Genomic DNA, 20,992 nt, shown 5'->3' with positions numbered 1-20,992 from the left:
TAAATTTGTTTACAATGTAGAATACGGCTTCATTAGTATACACCCTAAAAAAAGGAGCGCCGGTGACTCCTCTACTACATAGTATTGACTTCTTGTCCTAAACTTTACTTTCAAGAGAAAAAGTGCACTCACGATTGATGACGGTTATCGTTGTAGGACAAGATAAGATACTGAGGGTGTAGAGAAGACGTTTGCAGTGACAACGGCTTGCTCTCGCGATGTCAGAACCACGATTCGGGGTCCGAAAAGATGCACGATCGCCACAAGCGGTACAAACAGTCCTCGAGTGCCTGTCCTCGGATACAGTTAGCACCACTTTATGATAATCTCCGTCTTTATCGGCGAACGACGTGCTTGGTCTACCACGACACGACTTGCGTGATTGATGGTCCACGCACAATACATGCTGGGAACGTTGCTATCAACAGTTGTCACGCCTGTCGCACGTAAGTGGCAAAAAAGCGCCAGCCGCTTGCAGAGGAGCATAAACGGAATGTGGGCAAGGCTTAGTAGTGCCTTCCTGCTTCACTACGGGATTGCAGATACAGAGATTTACCTGCAATACAATTTTCTTCTGCAACGTACGACGATGGCGAATCGGGCGAGTTTAAACTTACCCACGGTAGCAACTTGCAAAATCCAACGCACGGCAAAATGAAGACACAGAAAGAGAAAAAGACGGGACAAGCATTTGTCCTTGCTTTTTTTCCCCCTCTGTCTGTCTGTTCGTTTTGCCGTGCACTGTTATCGTGGCCAGCGCACGGCAATATTTATTTAGGGCCGCCGTTATAAAGCCGTTTCTTTCTTGGGAACACCAGGGGGTGAAAGACATGCAGAGTGGAAAACAAGGTGGGCTGGAAAGCAATCTATACGGTGGCCAACCATGATGTCATCGCAAGTGCTATCGTACGATAAAACGAATAGTCGGTTTACGCGTAACACAATATGCGGAGATGCAGACCGTGCGCAAGCTGTATACCACACCAGCGCGCTAGCTGTCGTATAGGTAATAACTGTGGCACGTAACCGGCTTTTTCTTTGTCACGTGAAAAAGGTACAAATGTAAGGAAGTCATGAGTTGCAATAACGTTGTAAGAAAACGCACGATATTTTTTCAATGCATAAAGACCACTGTGCTCTTGGCCAAGGGTACCGCTGGTCTACGAACTAGTGTGTATGTGGTATTCTTGGGCACTTGAAATCTCTGAATACTGAGAAGCATGAAGATTGTCATATGCGGGTCTTTGAATCGCTACGGGCACAATGACAGTCTAACTATCATACAGATTCGTGTAATAGCCGTGTCCTGCAACTGAGAACAAAACGATTTTAAAAGTTTGCACAGCTTGTGTGTAAGCCGCAATAGCGCGTACTTGCCCTTGACCGCGCCGAATCTTAACTTACAGTCGTGCCCAAGCGAACGCATTAATTCAGTTATTTCACTGTTTCTCGCTACAATTGAGCTTTCCTTCCTTTTAAAAAAATGAAAAAGAAAGAAAGAAAAAAAAAAGGAACGGGCTCTGATTTTGACTTTACTGCTTTCAGAGGCCTGTGACGATCAGGGACACCTGGTAAGTCAGCAAGCTTATTATTCACCGTGCATTATTCCTTTCCTGTCACGCGGATAATTTCAATTCAAGATTCAATCGGTTTCATCCTATAACACCGTCAATATATTCAGCGCGTGTACCAGCTTAGCTTATTGGTACATGTGCCAGCATAATTTGTTTATAATTCCTTTTTTATTTCTTTTTGTTTAATTATGTCGTATTTAGAACATCATTAAATATCATTCGTTACCTTCGACTATTTTTTTGTTAGCCTTTAGTGCTCGTTGACTGTCGCTTAACTTTCGACCCTGGATGTGAGATACGCAAGATTCCGCAAGCCGCGGCTTCTCCGCAGGCTCGAAGCACAGGCAGAGCACCATGAGCCAAGAGCGAGGAAACATCAAAGAAGGAAATATGCCAGAAACGGTGGCCTCTGCCCGTGCGGTGTAGCGTTGCCTCTTAGGACGATGATGATGATACCCTTTGAAACTGGGTGGCAGCGCATGCCACCAAACTCATTCTTTCAACCTTTTTTGGTTCCTGTATAAATATTTAAACGCCTCCTATACACTTCTCAAAATAGACATTTCGCTTCATTGCACGTTTTCCCTTCTTTTGCGGCACCAATCTTTCAGCTGTATCCACCTCATACTAAATGACATTTATCTTGCTGTTCTTCTAAATTAAGGCTTCTTGTAAGTTCACTACTTCCACGTTTATTGCTGGATTGATACTGTGACATTCTGTCAAAGCATTATCAATGCATTCTGGTCTATTTCCTCGCGGTAGATGCGAATCGCGTTCAGCTAAACATTTTCTTCCTTGACTCTCCGTTCTCGACAATTTGATGTTATCGCCCGAGATGGCGCTCTTAATTTCGCGTGAATCATATTAGGTGTGTAGAGAGGTCTCGCAGAGCTTCGCAAGAAACTGCGTACAGTACACGCGCGTGCTATTGATCCTGTACAATTATTCGTCGTAACTGCTTTAAATGATTCAACCAAGGTCGGTGACTCGTGGCAAGTGAGCCCCTGCGAGACGTGTGGTTGCGGCGAGAACCGGAAGATTCGTTGCACCAGCATCATCTGCCCGCCCCCGCCAATCTGCAGAGACGACGAGAAGCTGCAGCAGCTGCCGAAACAGAACGGGACGTGCTGCGAGGCCTACCTTTGCGGTAACACTGCCCTCTTGGTAGTTTACACCACTCTTTTTAAATGGCCAGCACGAAGTTTCGCAATGTTCACTTCGTCAAGCCGCCTTGCCTTTTCTTTTCTTTTTTTATTCGCGTACGCCTCTTGGCTATACTCAAGTGGCTTGTATTATTTTCCTTCCTTGCTGCAGATGCCAACTTGATATCCACCTGCAAGGCACCCGAACCGGTCATATGTCCACCAGGCGCCATAACCAAGATAAAGACAGACAGCTCCGGATGCCCAACCCATGTCTGCGGTTAGTTGTCGAGCTATGTTGTACGTGATCGAGGCCCGTTTTGACTTTCGGGTCGTCGCTGGGCCTCGCATGCGTTCGTCTGCATATTTTTTCACATTTGTGCTTCCTCTCTCATGCTGTGTCTCTCCATCTTTATGTTGTCTTCTTTGCTCACTCGTTATGCCGTGTTAACGTTGCACAAGACGCGCGCCAAAAGCGCTGAAGCTGCACGCTCTAAGTTTCGAATGTCGTGGTATAAGCAAGTAAAGTTACAGCACATCTACTCCACGCGTATACTCTTAGAGCGCGGAGGACGACCGTCAAACTATTCTTTATTCCTGCCGCATCGTGTGCTGCAGCCCCGCACACGTGGTTTTTACGCAGCAGTTCTGACATGTCCGTGTCGTGGTCGCCGGTGTGCTTGAGGGTGTCGGCCATAGTTTTCTAATGAGCGCTTTTAAAAGCGAAGCTTTGCGAACCTCGCCGGGTTTTGCGCCTGTGCCTGCGGCCTGGCCGTTCCCTTGCCGAATAGGACGACCGGTCACGGTGGAGCACGCGCACCGCGCACGCCGCTGGGCTTCTTGCATCACCACCAGATGGCGGAGGTCAGGTCAGGTCGGGTCAGTGTATTTCCTTAAAGGCCCCTTTATCAGGGGTGTTAGTTACATAATGGGTGGGGCACATCACGCAACGACAATTCAGCGGGATAACAAGCGGGACATTTGAAAAGTGGCAGATACCCTGTATAAACAAATACATACTCGCGACAAATTGTGAATTTGAAGAAAAAAAAAAACTTTTACTTTGGCAAAACAGAAGAAACGTCGGCAGTGGAAAATTCACTTTAATAACTAGTTAATAACTAGTGAAAAAAAAGTTCAATAACTTTAATAACTCCACGCATCAGCAGCAGCGGTGACGCCTGCCATGCGGGGGAAAGAAAAGAGAAAGAACCAGAAAGCTCGTCTTCGTGCATCCGCGGCCTCACGGAAGTAAACGCTTCGTGCGGATAGAATGGATTCGAATTGCGCAACGTACGTATGCGCATGCTGCCTCTGAAACCATGATGCGTTCAAGGCATCCGTAGTACTCGCTAGTAGTCAGCAACTGCGCTTAATTTGGTATAATATATGTGTGTGTGTGTGCGTGCGTGCGTGTGTGTGTGTGTGTGCGTGTGTGTTTGTGTGTTTGTGTGTGTGCGGGTGTGTGTGCGCGTGCGTGTGTGCGCGCTCGTGTTTCGACTCTCTGTGCACTCACACAAAGCTTCGCTGTACATAGATTTCAACTCGTTGAATCTGCTACGTTTTTCTTCTATTTCATCTTTCACAAAGATAATAATTTACAAACTACCACTCAATATGTATTGCATAGCAAAAACGTGCTTTAGTGCGACAGCAATCATATGGACGCTACAGGCGAATTTTCGCCATCGGCATCACTGTGATGTTCCGTATAAAATCCGTTTGCGATAATATCCCACCGCACCCCGCGCGCTGTAAGCTGCGAGTGCAGGAGAAAGCGCGCACGGGTGAGCCGAGAGGGGTGGAGGGTTTACGGCAGTGTCTTGATGCCCGTAATCTTTCCGCGTGTCCAATGTTAAAGGTCACGTGATCAAGCGCGCTCGAGGCGAGGAGATCGCCCATGCTGTAGCCTAGCCGCGGCGTGTCTTCGCATGGCTTTACGCGCGGCTGAGCGCATACGCGGCCCACGCACTGCATCCTGGAGCTAACCCGCAGCGGGTGCCACAGCTAAGGGCGAGCCGAGATGGCTGGTGACTTCGTGCGCGCTGTGTTCCCGTGCGCCCAGTGTTGGTGGTCGCGTGTTCTCAAGTTTCGGAGATGCGGCGAAGCGAGAGCAGCATGAAAGCGTTATTCTCATCCCGCTGCCGGCTCTCCTCATCACGCCATCGTTGTGGCAGCGATGAATACATGGCTCTTTTCTTCATTATGTGAATGAATATCTTACGCACGAAGATCGCTTTTCAAATTTTAAACTTTTGTCAACACTCGCGTTTTCAGAAAGTGTGCTTCACTGCATAATAATACTTAGATAGGTGAAGTTTACTTCCCAGAGTAGCAATGGCGCCAATGTAAAGGTTTTTTGTAAATATATTGGCCTCTAGCCTCTATCTACCTTGTACAGCATTGAATCTAGGCCAAAATCCATAAGCAGGTTATGACCAATGACATACACCCATGTGGCAGTCACTTACTGGGGTGTGCGGTAGAGGAACGTGCCCTCTATGAATAAGGAGCATCGCATCTATTATGACAGTGTCCTAGCATCAGAGTGTGATCTGTTCATTAGTTTTACTTAGAAGACGTTGGACTAAGCATGAAGCGCGTCAACCTAGACACCTAACGCATAAACGAGTTGTTGCGTGTCACAGAAGATCAACAAAGGGCGAACCAATCTTCTTAAACCAGCCTTCCCGCTGAAGACGAGGTCGCGGGCTCGATTTCTGTTATCAGCCGACTCGTTTTTACGAGAGCTGAATGCGATAACGCACGTGCACTCTTTAAGAACGCCGCATGGTTTAAATTAATGTGAATTTATCCGTTGCATGCGGTGCCTCTCATAAACGCGTGCATATTTTGGTTGTAAAACTCAATTGCTCATATTACTAAACACGCCCTTTGAGCTGCATAAAAACAATTTTAGCCCTACCGATTTGCCGCAAATCAGCTGTACGGGTAACACGTTAATCTATTGCTTAGGTCCCTGTTTCTTTTTCTATCACTTTGCCAAAATGGAAAGATTCACCGTATGTGTGTCTGTATGTTAGTACGCCACTGCTTATGTACTCTACTGCGACTTCTTCTTCCATACTAAAGACTCCACGAGGCGCTTGCTACTGCGAGCTTAATGCAAATTATCGTGGATTTATTTTTGCAATGGCAGTTATAAGGGCACTCAAGGCTCGTTCACGTCGTCACCACCGTCGTGTTGTCACGGCAACGACGACGCATGCGTGACTCACGTGCGGTGGGTTAGAAGGTCTCGTCTACGGAGAGGTGAGAGGTTAATGGGCGTTTATCAGGAAAAACGAGGAATCGAAAACAACGCACCGCCACACACTGCTCAATCGGATCTGCAGCACGTTGCATAGGATGAAAGTAAAGACAATAGTACGCACCGACGTTGCTGTTATAGGATTTAATGCACACAGCTTGACTGAAGCTACACATGTATCCCCACATGTACGCTATATCAGGCAAATTTTCATATTTATGCACCGCGTAATAGCATTTCTACCACCCTTGCTGTATAGCCACACTTCCAACACTCACCTTTTGTTTCGATATAATAAAGTTTTCCTATTGATTCACAACTTGGAAGCCAGTGTAAACAAAAAGTCGCAGTTTCTCGTGAAACGCGAAGCATCAACTGCGACAGAAAATTAGTGGACAGCTACACGAACTAAGGATAGTAGTTTTATCGGCCGTATAAACTTGGAAACTTACGAACTGAATAACAAGCATGGTGTCAGCGCGCACAAGCAAACATGAACACATCACACTCGACGAGCGTGTACGCTCGCTGTCAAAACGCTGGTGTGAGCAAGCGCGGAAGCAGCAGCGGGCGAAATGATCTTCATGCGGCCCATCGCTTCAACGCAAGGGCGGCGAGAACACAGCGCGCGACCGCTATGAGCCGTCTGCAGATCCCTTTCAATATACGGCGCGGGCGACCGCGTGCCGCCGTGCAAAGTACGCACTTGTTGACGGACTGGAAGCCCCCCCCCCCCCCCCCCCCCTCCCTCCCTCCCTCCTGCGCTGCCTCCCTGCTTTCCTTCGTATGTGGCACGCAAAATTGAGCCGCAATCGCCATTTGGCTTTGCACCCGGGCGCGGAATGCGCAGTTGCTGCCGAAGCACAACGACCCCCTCCCTCCCTCCCATCCCCCAACGGTTTTCGCGTGGCAGGAAACGGCGCGTTTGCTCTCCGCTCTTTTTCTTCGCGCGCGCCACAATGAGCTGCGATCGTCCACTTCACTCGCGGGCTTTTACTCGCGCATACAACATAAGACGAGCGGCGACGGTGTTACCGCCCTTACACTCTATACAAAACATCATGGCGACGGTTACGCCGACGGCTGGAGTGTCCATATAAGCTATCGCAATAAAAGGAAAACCATTATGTGAATGTTCCCGTCCTTTTTCTTATCCCCCTCGCAGAGTGCGACCCGAAGATGTGTCCGCCACTGCATTGGCCCGTCACCCTCGACCCTGGACTGGAGGCGTTTGTGGAACAAAAGGGTTGCTGCAACAAGGTGTCCGTGCGGTGCAACCTAAACAAGTGCCCCGAAATACCCACCTGTCCGCCTGAGACTGAGCTGGAGAACGCGCCAGGAGAGTGCTGTACAGTCTACAAGTGCAGTACGTCGATGTTCTCTCTGAAACGCTCATTCTGTCAGCTTTGAGCTGCGTTCACGGCGTAGCCGTAGAGGCTGTACGGTCTTGTCGTAGGTCCTTCCCGTAGTAACGTACCGCCAACTATCATAACTTAAGCGAATAAAGCAGTTTACTGTGAAACGTTGAATAAGAGGAGGAGGAGGAGGAGGAGGAGGAGGAGGAATTCGTGGTTCTCTTGAGCAGGTTGCTTGCTCACGCTCCACAATCATTATCTCTGTAGCGCGTGCGCGCCGCAACTAACGTTTTCTTCAGCTGGTACTAGGTAAAACGGTAAAAACATGCACTGCTCATAGCAATGCACTAGCTATGACATCACTAATTTGCACATTGGGTGAAATTTGAACGTTTTTCATTTGTGTGTGTGTGGGGGGGTGTCTGCTAATACAGTATCCGATAACCACTGTATTATTCTTCATCGTTACTGTGAAAAACATAACCGTGGCAATTTCTGATCTGAAGTAAAGAAGGATAGACAAGTTAGAAGTGCTGAAAATGTCGGGAGCGTTAACACTTCCGCATAAGTTACTGCTGTCGAAAAAGACAGCGTTTGACTACGCGCTGATTTGCGGCAGATCTTGTCAGATATTTACACCTCTGCTGGATATGTCAGTCATGATTTTCGAAGTCGGTGTTTTGTAGTCCGCACACGGGCTGATCTTGAGAACGACACTGAATTAATTCACTTATTGACAGCTAACTTCCCGCTCGTTCAATTCTTGTTTCATTCGTCTTTCCTTTAGTGGCGCAACTTTAAAAGCCCACTCGTACGTAGCGGCGGGCAGCACATATTTTGCTGTAAATGTGACTAGACTCTAAAGAATGTCATTTAAAATGGTATAGTGCGGTGAGATATTCTTCATTAAAACTTCTTTCTGGGCGAGTTGGTGCATACTTGACATGAAAACTGTTTACAGCGCAAACACATGCAACCACAAAGTATAAGGGACAGGACACAAGCGCTGTTTTTTTTTTGGGAAGAACACAGAAGGAAGGGCCCACTGAACAAGAAAGGTACTTCATTAAAACTGTATTACAGTTTTAAACTTCATTACAGCGCTTGTGTCCTGTCCCTTATACTTTGTGGTTGCATGTGTTTGCGCTGTAAACAGTTTTCATGTCAAGATATTCTTAAGTTTCAATGTTGTTGGTAAGCTATGCTATGCTATGGTAAGATATTGTTACTTTCAAGGTTGCGCCGTTCGGTCTTTGTAATGCTTCGGCAACCTTCCGAAGAATGATGAGCTCCTTATACTTCTCGGCTATAAATGGTCCACATGTCTGTGTTATTTCGACGATGTCATAGTCTTTCCACCAACTTTCACGAGTCATCTAACGCGTCTATCGGCTATTCTTTCTGTTTTGCGACGCGCAGGCGTGCGATTGAACTCATCCAAGTGCCACTTTGTACGTCGGCAAATTACCGCTCCTGGCCATCTCGTCAGTGCCGCTGGCGTTCAGCCCGAGCCTGACAAGATTCGCGCTGTCCAGAACTTTCCTGTTCCGTCTTCCGCCGCAGACATAAGAAGCTTTGTCGGGTTATGCTCGTATTTCCGTCGTTTTATCAAGAATTTCGCCGAAGCCCCTCGCCCACTCACTGACTTAAGAAGGACGTTGCTTTCACATGGGGCCTTGCTCAAACCAAAGCCGTCTTTGCCCTCGTACGGTTGATCACGGCTCCCCCATTGCTGGCTAATTATGATCCATCTGCCACCGCTGAACTTCACACGGTGTAAGGATTGGGGTCGGGCATGAAATAGATGGTAGCTGGCCCATGCTGTCGTCCAACTCATCCAGGCTCAGGACGTTGTTGAAGGGAGATACTTTTTCTCATCGAGAACGAGGAATATGGGATTTATTTACAGTATCTACATGAGAACGTTACAGTTCATCAGTCTAGCATGACTAAAAGAGAATGCACACAGAACAGCCGACAACGGCTGCTTAAATACACTGACCTCCCTAGATCACTAGGTGAGGGAAAGCGGCCGTTCAACCTTCGACCGATTCGGAGCGTCCAAAGTCATCGCAGCCGACCCGCCTTTGAGGGGGAGCGTTTACACACTCACTTCCGCACAGGTTTCACTGACCACACCGATGTGAGAGGGATTTCGCAGACACGGGTCTTGCCCTGAGCAGGCGCCTCTTGATCCCAGAGTTGACCCCGCAGACAGTGGCCGCCGCGTCTGTTCATTGACTGAAGACTTCTAAGGCCCGTGAGACGGCGCCGCAAAACACCTTCTTCCAGGAGTCCCCCCGCTCCAAACAAACCGTGACGGTGACGGTGAATCCACTAACAATACTTGGTCCGCCGACTGCGTCTAGACATCCCGGCGCCGTTCGGTTGGATGTCGGTTGGAAGCGAGTCGCCGCGGCAGGCCGGGCGGGCTTCGACGATCGCCTCCCCGAAGATCGCCAGCCCCCGCAGCTCGAACGTAACAACGGATGCCAGTGGCCATGGAACTGGGGCTGTATTTATTCAATGGCAGAGTAAGGGAGAGCGCGTAACTGCATACGCCAGCCACCTCCTCTCACCCTCCGAGAGGAATTTTTCAATTACCGAACTGGAGTCCCTGGCGTTAGTTTGGGCAGTCGCCAAATTCCGCCCCTACCAGTACGGTCGCACGCTTTCCGTGGTTACCGGTCACCACGCCCTGTGCTGGCTCTCCTCACTTTAAAGACCCCACTGCACGATTCGGTAGATGGGCGCTACGGCTCCAAGAATATTAATTTGCTGTTTTATACAAGTCAGGCCGTTTGCACAAGGACGCCGGCTGCCTCTCCCGTCATCCTGTCGACCACCCTGAATATGATGCGCATGACACCAACTCTTGCGTTCCGGCCATTTCTGATCTGCACGACATCCCCACTGAACAATGGTGTGATGACTGCCTACGCGTTCTCATCGATCGTCTCAATTCTGGACATTCGGAGCCCACGCTGCACATGTTCGTGCTCCGCGACGACTTTCTCTACCGTCGCAGATTACGCCCTGAAAAACCAGAATTTTCCCTCATTGTACCACGCCATCTCCAGACCTCAGTTTTTGAGCAGTTGCATGATGCCCCTACTGCAGGCCACCTCGGTGTTTCGCGCACTTACGACCGCGTACAGCGCCTCTTGTACTGGCCGGGCCTGTACCGCTCTGTGCACTGCTACATTGCAGCCTGTGCGCTCTGCCAGCGCTGCAAAAAACCTGCTGTGCTGCCCGCTGGACGCCTTCACCCCATTGATGTGCCCTCAGAACCTTTTTCGACGTCGAAATCGGGTAATAAGTGAGTCATTGTCGCGACTGATTACGCGACCCGGTACGCGAACAGGCGAGATTTGAGCACAAGCTGTGCAACTAAGGAACTAAGATGACAGATTTCATCATCATCATCATCATCATCATCATCATCATCATCAGCCTGGTTATGCCCACTGCAGGGCAAAGGCCTCTCCCATACTTCTCCAACTACCCCGGTCGAACCTCCTATATGATTTCCTTTTACATGACGTCATCCTCCATCACGGCGCACCCGGCAGCTCCTCACCAATCGCGGCCGCACCTTCTTGTTCCGAGTAGTTGAAGACCTAAGGCCGAGAACAAGCTTTCCACCGCCAACCACCCGCTGACAAACGGACTCACGGAGCGGCTCAATCGCACGTTGACAGAAATGCTATGTACGTTTCCGTACGACCACACTGATCGGGACAGCACGTTACCCTTCGTGACATTCGCCTATAATTCGGCCCGTCACGAAGCCGTTGGCTTTTCACCCTTTTTCCTTCTGTTCAGTCGCCACCCTGCATGCTTTGCCCTTTGACACGCTCCTTCCTTCCTCGACAAATACTCCCACTGAATACGCTCAATACGTGTTCGCCCGCACTCGCACGGCACCCCAGATTGCCGGCTCCTGGATCACTGAGTCTCAGGCCGCGCAGAAGATCCGGCACGACAGCCAACATTGGGACGTTCGATTTTCTCCTGGCTCCGTTGTCTAGCTCCGTTGTCCTCCTATAGATACCATGTCGCCACGTCGGCTTGTCTGAATAGCTACTGCCGCGCTACATAGGGCCCTGCACGATATTGCGTCAGTTTGGCGATGTCAACTACGAGATCGCTCCGCTGGACTCGCGTGTCCCCACGGACGTCGTGCATGTGTCCCGGCTGGAGCCTTACTTTGCGGGGGTTACGTTACAGTGCAACCAACAGTTGCGCCAGTCAGAAGAACATGATTTGACGTGTAGAGGTGGAATCGGTCTCGACAGCCATCTTGTTTATGCATCGTTGTCTCTCTCGTAAATATTGTAAATGCATGTTTATATGTGACTTCTGCAACGTAACAATATAAAGGAAAAGCACGTGTTGTCATTTTTCGAACCCACCATAGCAACTCAGGCTGCATAACAAGCCTCACGATTTCCACATTATCCTTTATTCTTTGCAGTGCCCAAGAATAAATGCGCTTACATACACCGCTACAAGGTTGTCAACGGCATGCAGATCCAGCTACATCCTGAGCAGCGCTATCAAAAGATGTATCCTGTGAGTACTCGTCCTTGCTGGCGGCTGCCTGGCGTTTGGCAAATTTATTAGTGTGCTTCACGCTTGCAGTTACTTTCCTTTTCTTTTTTTTTTTTTTGCGAATGCGCAAATTCATGCGCCCGTCATGTCGGCTTGCGATGGTGCTGCATATCACACATGTAGTTTAACAACAGTAACTGTGTGCTACATCTGCAACAGTTCGTCGAACCGGCATGACGGGTCAATGTATACGCTGGCGACAAACACTTAGTGTTTCTCACCAGATCGGTGGCAAGCACAATGCTGGTCCTGCCTGCTTATGAAATCACAAGTGTTAGTGAACTTTTCTTCATGGTTTCCAATGCGCAGGTGGACTCAAGCTGGACGGACGGACTGTGCACCAACTGCACCTGCACTCAACACTTCCATCAGTACCAGTACAGCTGCAGAGTCGAAGTGTGCCCTAGCCATCAGAAAGACAGCGAGGTCAGCGTAGTCCTTGTTTCAACCGTCGTATTAATAAAAGCTACAGAATTTCATTCTAGGGCTCCGAGCACACGTTATATACTTGCAGGTTACAGGCGACTTTAGAAAAATGAAGGTCGATAGCGTCGGTGTAGTGATTTTCGATGTAATTTCGATGTAGTTAAGACAGCGGGTTTAAGCTGCCGACGAAGGTGTACGCTATTCTAAAGTATCTTACGATTTTATTTTTGTTTGGGAAGAAGCTTTACATTACTATAGCTGCAAGGGGAAGGGACGACCTCTTTAAAGCCCTTGCGTTTATGTCATTGAAAAGTCGTCGTTGCGACATTGCGAAAATATATTGAGGCAGCTGAAGTTCGCAACCGAGAGAGAGACGAAAGGCAGGGAGATTAATAAGCTTTTTTTTTTTTTCTGCACTGCGCGAAGCAAATGAAAGGCGTCCAGACAAAAGTATCGCAGGTTATGGATTAGCCTAGTTAAAAAGAACAGTGGAGCCGTTCTATGTGTGCCGACCGTAACATTTACAAGCACTCGTAATCGGCGGCAACCCGCCGTGGTTGCTCAGTGGCAATGGTGTTGGGCTGCTGAGCACGAGGTCGCGGGATCGAATCCCAGCCACGTCGGCCGCATTCCGATGGGGGCGAAATGCGAAAACACCCGTGTACTTAGATTGAGGTGCACGTTAAAGAAACCCCAGGTGGTCGAAATTTCCGGAGTCCTCCACTACGGCGTGCCTCGTAATCAGAAAGCGGTTTTGGCACTTAAAACCCCGTAATTAATTTTTTTAATCGGCGGCGACATGCCCCGTTCTCACACAGGACTACGAGTACTCGGCGTCTTCGCGCAACTTTGGCGTGTGCTGCCCGGAGGAGCGGCGCACCGCATGCCGTGGCACCGGCCAGACGCGAGCCATCGGCGACTCCTGGGAGGAGCCCGCCGACGGCAAGTGCCGTTCGTACCGCTGCGAAAGGTCGCCCACCACCGGCGAGGCCGTCAAGGTGGTGCTCACGCAGATCTGCAACAACACCTGCCACTCGGTGCGTAAATTTACGGGCGTTCTGCTCGCGGCTATTCTCTATTCGGTTCACTTTTAATTATCGCAAACCTGAAAAAAAATTCAAGGCAGACACGAATGCAGGAGGAGGTCTCATGAACATAAATTTGAGTGCGAGACCCCGTGTTAATGCGCGCATTTGAGAAAGATAACTATGCGATGGACAGCATCGGGTTGTTCAGAAAGAGCTTAAATCGTACAAAGCACCACAACTACACTGAATAGAATAAATGCAACATTGCAATATGCAGCAGTAAACTGTGCTATTTGTGCACTTAACTCCGCTATTTAACAGGAAACTGTATCTGTTAAGTTTCCTCTTTCCCGTACAGTTCGAGCGAATAACGTATGTACTATTCGTTCAAACGAGTGTAGATGCGTGTTACCAACGTCTCAACTGGCTGCACTTGCTTAACTGATTCGAATAAAATTTGTTGTATTTTAAAGAGTTAAATCGCACTGATTGTTGGTATAGCAGATTCTTATTTAGGCTCTCAAAATATTTGGCATATTTAACGAAGATCGACAAATTTCAGAGAAGTCTAAGCACAAAATTTGCAACATCAGCTCATCATTGTACTTCCCAGCCGCTTATTCGAACGGCAGCCGCACATGTTGCGCTACGTGCCCAAACACTTGGAGTGAAGCATTTGGAGATCACAATACTTCTTTCTCTTTTTTTTTTGTTCTCTTCTTTTTCAGAGTGAAAAGTTCGTAGAACCTGCTCCAGGCTCCGGAGATTGTTGTGGACACTGTGTACGCGAGTACTGTGATGAAGGCGGAAAACTGTACCAGGTGAGGACTAGTAACCAGGCCTTCGAAACGTGCCGTAAGTGAGAGCAACGTGTGTTTACTTCTCAAGTGGGACCTCCGCCTCTTTACGTGCACAACAGTTAAAAAATTTATGCAGACTAAACTCCAGTTGACATCTACGTAATGCGAAACATGCTCGCTTTGGTAGAATAATCCTACAATAATCCTGCAGGGAACGGTTAATACTTTTGCGACGTGTGTATTATACGGATCTGTGCGTTTATGTATACAGGGTGTCTCAAACATCATGCACCAAGATTTAGAAACATGCAAATGCCACGTAGCTGGACAGAACCACAGTAATGTTGTTTGCCGTCGCTTGGGGATACTCAGATTATTTTTTGCAGTCCGCCTAATTACATAATTTGTCCTAATTAATATAATTACATGAAAAGTGGCAATGAGAAAATTGTGGAGCAACATGAAAAACTCCCGATACAGCCTTCTGTTGCTCAATACGTGCTACATAAGAGTGTTTCTCCGAGAGTGAAAGAAGCCCGCAAATGCACGCAAAGTGCCTCGAGTGGCCAGTCGCGCTCTTCGAATATATATATATATATATATATATATATATATATATATATATATATAGTCATATCATAAGAAGCCAACACCAAGGACAACATAGGGGAAATTAATTGTACTTAATAAATGAAATAAAGAAACGACATATTTATGGAAATGAAAGTGGATGAAAAAACAACTTGCCGCAGGTGGAAAACGATCCCACAACCTTCCCATTTCGCGTGCGATGCGAAGGTTTCTTATGATATGACTAATAAAAATCGGGCCCCTCGGTTAACCCCCTTGTATATATATATGTATATATACGCGAAACAACCACACTGGCTCCGTTGGTATAGCCAAAAAGAAACATGACGTACGTGAAAACACGTTATTTCCTCATGTACGTCATGTTTATTTTTTGTGGTATATATATATATATATATATATATATATATATATATATATATATATATATATATATATATATATATATATATATATATATATATATAGTTGGTCCCAGGACGGAGCAAGTGTAATGTGCCTCCCTAGAGCGTTCTGGGGGCAGAGCAACATCGCACTGGAGTAGGCCCTCGCACTATCACAAGTTTAGCTGGTTTTTTTTTTTTTTTTTCGGAGTAGATCAATCACTATGTATGCTGAATTGAATACTCGCATATCAGCCGACCGGCAGAAGGAATTCGTGTGTACTGGTTCTTTATTCAAAATTACGATGTCAGCGTGTAGCTATCGCGGAATTTGACGCCAGCCGCACGTGCTGAGATCTTTATTGTTTTGCGAAAAAGGGCAGATGCCGGTGTTGCGACCGGGTGTCCGAAGATGTGGCAAGTTCAGGCGCCATGGTGGAGTAAGGGTCATCGGCCTTGGCCTGACACTCAGGTCGTTTTAAAACACAAGTATATATTTACATTTTGCACACGAGCATGCGTCCGTCTCGCCTTTTAACTCCTCCGTTGTCCTGGTTACGTCACCTTCCCCCAGTGCATTCTCAGGAGATGGGTGACATAAGCCTCGGCCAAATCGAACGTTTGCAGCCTCTGTCCTCCGAGGAGAGCTTGGTGCAAAACACACCCACGTCACTGTGCACAAACAGGGAAATATGAAAACACACAATGGCCTCGTTTTCGACACGGACGTGGCCGTTTGGGCCCGGTGCACTCCAAAAGGGCGTCTACATCCGGTCCGCTCTTTTCTTAGTTGCCCCGATATGGAAGAGGAAAGACAAAAGAAGTCAGGTCACCGACGGGAGAGAAAGGCACGACGAGATCGTTTGAAGGAATGTCCCGTTGCAAATTGCTCAAGCCCGTTTGACGGTGTGCAACTGGTTGCCATGAATCACCGCAATTGGAACTGTCTCTGACGAGGGCGTTGGCTCGTTTACCATTGCTGCGTTCTCCTTGAGCGACGCGTTTCGCGGGGCAAACGCCCGATCACAACATTGGCCAGATATAGCCGTTACAGAACTGAATTCGCACACCGTATACTGCTTCTACGTGTTCAAACTTTGCTGGTGACTTTTTTTCTAATCGGTCACAAGCAAAAGCGAGCAACCTTTGCCAAACAGAACTGTGCGTGTCAGTATGGCGGCTATGAGACTTAAGAAAATGGCAGCCTGTGAAAAGAAAACAATTATCTCAGTACAGATAGGGAAGTTTGTACACTGAGGGAAGGGCGCAGTGATAATAAAGCACTCGCTACCGTGAACGTTCGTGACTCCGATGCCCCGAACGGTGATGTGGAAGCATGCTCGTTGTGATAGTAGATGTTTGCCTCCATTCGCATCTATTGAACAGAGGAATGGGTGGTATGAAATGAATGTACCGAGCGAAAGCGATAACAATCTTTTTATATATCATAATGAAGATGCTCCCGCGCGTACAGTACATGCAACCCGGAACGCCTGGTATCTCATGGAAGAGATAGTTGCCATCCGTATAACCACGTCACGGAGATGGGAGGAAAATACACACATCTTCCGCGAAAATTGCTTCGAGTTCTTAACTCGCTCATGCGCTGCCAACTGCCGAATCCATGGTTGACCCATACGGCAGGACCAACGCCCCAGGGAGGTGGTGGTGCTGGGTTCGCTCCTTGGACTATATATGACGAGTTTATTTCCACCAGCATTGCTTTGTTTCAGGGGAAGCCGTGTGTATTTCTTTTGTAGCTTGTACTACCCTTGAGGTAGGTGCCCACTTTCCGTTAAATTACACAGTTGACCGTTTCCTGCGCATTACCACTGCTTGCGCCTAGTTTGATACCGTGCCCCATCTGCGTCATCCAGGTCGGCGAGACGTGGGTGTCCAATGTCAGGCCATGCTTCGAAGTAAAATGCGTGCGCAATGACCGTGGTGCCGTGGAAATGAAGTACATGCTCAGGCCGTGCCCACCACTGCCATCCAATTGTCCAAGAGTAAGCGCACTTCACAGCATAATTTTCCGCACACGCTGAACGAGTTGTTAGCGTGAACCATTGAAAATATCGGCTTGTGACTTTGCAGAACAGCATCGTGCGCGACGAGACCGGATGCTGCCAGAAGTGCCAAGTTATACCAGGTGATCTGTCCTTTCTTTTCGCTTTCTCTGGCAGGCAGAGTGGGGTGCTTTTCTCTAAATGCAAGCTCTCATAAGTTTTTCCTCCCGCTCACAAAAGACGAGAAAAAAATTTAGCCTTTTTATTTTCTATTTTTGTTAGTTATTTAGTTTGTTTGTTTGTTTGTTTGTTTGTTTGTTTGTTTACATATGCTGCCGCCTCTTTACGAGACTCTGCAGTGTTGGTCAGTACAGGCATAAGCACAATAATGCGAGAGTGAAACGAAGTAACTAATACGGCACCATGCAGTGATTTGTTTTTTTATTCGAACTTATTCAAAAAAGTACAGATTTCTTTTCGTTCAAATTTCATAAGATTTGTTTTTGTCGCCATCTTTCAATCAAACGCTTGGCATCTTTGTTTGCCTGGTTCGGCAGGGCTAATGCAGTTGCCAAGCAGCAGGTAAATTAGTCCACCTCTATGCGGCAGCACGCTTCTCCGATGACAAGACCCGTATATAACGTCACTTTATTTGCGATCCTTTTGGGAAACTAGAGTTACAGACAGTAAGCACAACGTCTTCTTTAACATAATAAACAAAAAAGGCGCGAGTCAGCGGACAACTTCATCATCGCCACAATAGTGCAATGCGTCACAGCAGCACAAGAGATCATTTTATATTTTTATTTCTTATAGGTTTGCGGTCAATATTCTGTCTTTTAGCGACTCTTTAGAAAGGGACGCGAAAGAAAAGACAAAACCAGGGACGTTAACCAGAACAAGCAATCTGGTTTACTAACAATGAAGGATGGGGGGGGGGGAGAGGTAGAACATTAAAAAGAAAGTAGCGTCTGTGTGCAATGATCGTGTGTGTGTGTGTGTGTGTGTGTGTGTGTGTCTGCTGAAAAGAGAGCAGAGACACACGATCATAGGACATAGAGAGAGAGAAAGAGGGAGGAAGGGAGGGAGGGAGGGGAGAGAGGGACGGCAAGGAGAGGCAAAGCAGGGAGGTCAACCAGACGAGCATCCGGTTTGCTACCCCACTCTATGGGTAAGAACAAAGGGAAATATATATATATATATATATATATATATATATATATATATATATATATATATATATATATATATATATATATATATATATATATATATAGAGAGAGAGAGAGAGAGAGAGAGAGAGACAGACAGACAGACAGACAGACAGAGAGAGAGAGCATACCCTGCACGCGAGAAGATGAATAGAACTACAGACGTCACTCGGGCCCGTGCATTTCAAAAAGTGCACTAGTGCGCGAGTACCATTCTACCATAGAGCACATAAGATATCTCATTAACGATAGGTGCTCTTTTTGACGCAGGTCCCTGTGCGCCTCGCATTCTAAAAGAACAACAGACGGTGCAGTACTTCTTCCTGAATGACCCAAACCACGGGTTCTGTTCAAACAATGACGTCATACCAGGTCTGGCTGAATGTCATGGACAATGCACTTCGAGCACTGTTTACAGCCCGGGTAAGTTGACGCGTCCGCGATTGACCCGTCGTCTATGCAGTTTCGCTGTAACTGCATTCAAGCCATGGCGGCCTTTTTTGCTTCCTCTTCCTCCGCAACTTCCACTTCCTTACACAATGATGCTTCAGCCACTTCATGTGAAGTGCTGACGTTCTAACCGGCTGATCACGAGCGAGTGCCCCGGATGACTGCATGTATGATTGCTAGCACTTCGATTTCTACACTAAGGGCTTCATAAGCTGTTGAATAAGCTGTTGAATTCAAGTATCGTGTTCCAATCTGACCAATTTGCGAGGGTCAGATAACTTATGCACCACCTATGAGCGGAAGCATGAATGTTTTCTGTGGTGGGTCTTCGCCTCTCCTCTGCTGAAAAGAAAGTTTTCCAAATGCCCTACCCACCTGAAAGAACACACCCTCACGATTTTGGCCATCAAGTCTGCATGGTTTCAGCATCATGATTATTTAATTAATTAATTAATTAATTAATTAATTAATTAATTGGGAACTCTAGTTGAAGTAGCGCAGTCTCTTATTTCGGCGTGCTCTACAAAACGTGAACATAAGTTAGTTACTTTTCTAGAATTAACTCACTTAGGTTCACGTTTGTAGCTCAGACACCATTTCTTCTATTTAACATTTTGCAGTAGCGGGACCTTCTGTGACCGGCCCTACTCAGTGTGACCTGTGCTGTGTGTTATACTTTATTCTTTTAGATTTGTGTTGTTGCTCTTTCTTTCCTCTTTCCTCCCCTACTGCCTATCTACCATTTCTGTGTTGCTGTCACCTCCTTACTGAAGAGTAGGCAGGTGTTGTGCCCCTTCCGGCGGCAGTTGCCAGCCTGCTCCTCGCTTTCTCTTTCTTGTCAAATGTATGTATATTTTCAAGACGAATAATAATAATAATAATAATAATAATAATAATAATAATAATAATAATAATAATAATAATAATAATAATAATAATAATAATACGAAAGGTTCTGTCCTCTTATATAGTTGTCAAAGAAAAGTCACTTGAGCATGTTTTCTTTTTCTTTCATTTTTAGGGACACTTACTATAGCTTTATTTTGCTTGGAGGTGTTCAGAAATACGCAGTAGAACTTCACGTTCCAAAATTTATATAGGTTACTTAGACAACGACTGAGGGAGGAGCGCCATGGATACGTAGTGTGGAGAATTTATAGCCACCATGGTAAGAGCACACTTCGTGGCATACGCTATGTCCAGGAAGGTTAAGCGGTACACGATTAACTTTTGACGTCAGTCAGACTAATCTGGGACTCAGCCACGCTCCCGTACGGCCGATCTGAGCTTGCACGACGCGCCTAATGACGCCAGCTGGTTCTATTACTCTGTCATACGAAGCGTTACTGAACAGCTTGGAAGTCAAGTCCCGCTGTCTGTTTCGTTGTTTCTTTTGCAGAGACCAACAACTTCACGTCGAGGTGCAGCTGTTGCACCATCACGGACTCCGTGCCAAGAAATGTGACGCTAACGTGCGAGAAAGACCAGAAAACCCACCGCATCCAGAAGGACTACCAGAACCCGACCGCGTGCAGCTGCACCTCGTGTGGCGAGTCGCGTGATCCCTCGGGCGACATCAAGGTGCCCATACCACTCTAATAGGGGCACGCCACCGGGCAGCGCCCGAGCATGGAAATGTGCCCAGACCACCATCATCACCTCATTGCTCCTGTGCCATGAAAGTAACGTCAGGAGAACAGCGCTTGCAAAGCTATCATGTAAACATCGTTCGTTATTTGTCACATCAATAAAGTGCAGTTTTATAAATGGCGTAAAGCAGGCCTGCGCAACATATGGCTCACGAGTCGCATGCGGTCCGCGAGCAGATGTTAAGGAAATAATGAAGTTTTACGTGCCGAGATCACGATCTTATTATGCAGCACGCCGTGGTGAGGGACTGCGCATTATTTTTGACCACCTGGGGTTCTTTAACGTGCACCTAATGTACAGCACAGTTTATGCATTTCGCCCCCATCGATATGCTGCCGCCGCGGCCAGCATTCGATCCCGCGACCTCGTGGTTAATTAGCGGCGCAAGGCCAAAGCCATTAACCCTTTCGCTGTCACTGACGTACCGGTACGTCATCGCGCTTCCCTCCCACGGTGTCACTGACGTACCGGTACGTTCTCTATCGTGC

The 20,992-nt window shown here is 47.4% G+C and overlaps 1 protein-coding gene across 2 annotated transcripts in view; it reads left to right on the top strand.

The window, feature by feature from the left end:
• The window catches only part of LOC126541327 (hemocytin-like), a 48,208-nt gene extending 27,584 nt beyond the window's left edge, over positions 1-20,624 (top strand). For both annotated transcript variants that reach the window (XM_055076553.2, XM_072286523.1), the window contains exons 14-25: positions 1,546-1,571; positions 2,556-2,724; positions 2,892-2,999; positions 7,156-7,356; positions 11,823-11,920; positions 12,269-12,385; positions 13,204-13,422; positions 14,142-14,234; positions 17,065-17,193; positions 17,282-17,336; positions 18,675-18,827; positions 20,254-20,624. In XM_055076553.2, the coding sequence (XP_054932528.1) occupies positions 1,546-1,571; positions 2,556-2,724; positions 2,892-2,999; positions 7,156-7,356; positions 11,823-11,920; positions 12,269-12,385; positions 13,204-13,422; positions 14,142-14,234; positions 17,065-17,193; positions 17,282-17,336; positions 18,675-18,827; positions 20,254-20,453 (1,568 nt within the window). In that variant the 3' untranslated portion in view covers positions 20,454-20,624. The remainder of the gene's footprint in view (positions 1-1,545; positions 1,572-2,555; positions 2,725-2,891; positions 3,000-7,155; positions 7,357-11,822; positions 11,921-12,268; positions 12,386-13,203; positions 13,423-14,141; positions 14,235-17,064; positions 17,194-17,281; positions 17,337-18,674; positions 18,828-20,253) is intronic.
• The last annotated feature ends 368 nt before the right edge of the window (positions 20,625-20,992 follow it).

Source organism: Dermacentor andersoni, chromosome 2 (assembly GCF_023375885.2).
Source record: "Dermacentor andersoni chromosome 2, qqDerAnde1_hic_scaffold, whole genome shotgun sequence".
NCBI lineage: Eukaryota > Metazoa > Arthropoda > Arachnida > Ixodida > Ixodidae > Dermacentor > Dermacentor andersoni.
The sequence above is the reverse complement of the archived record's forward strand: the minus strand, read 5'-3'. Positions and strand labels throughout refer to the sequence as shown.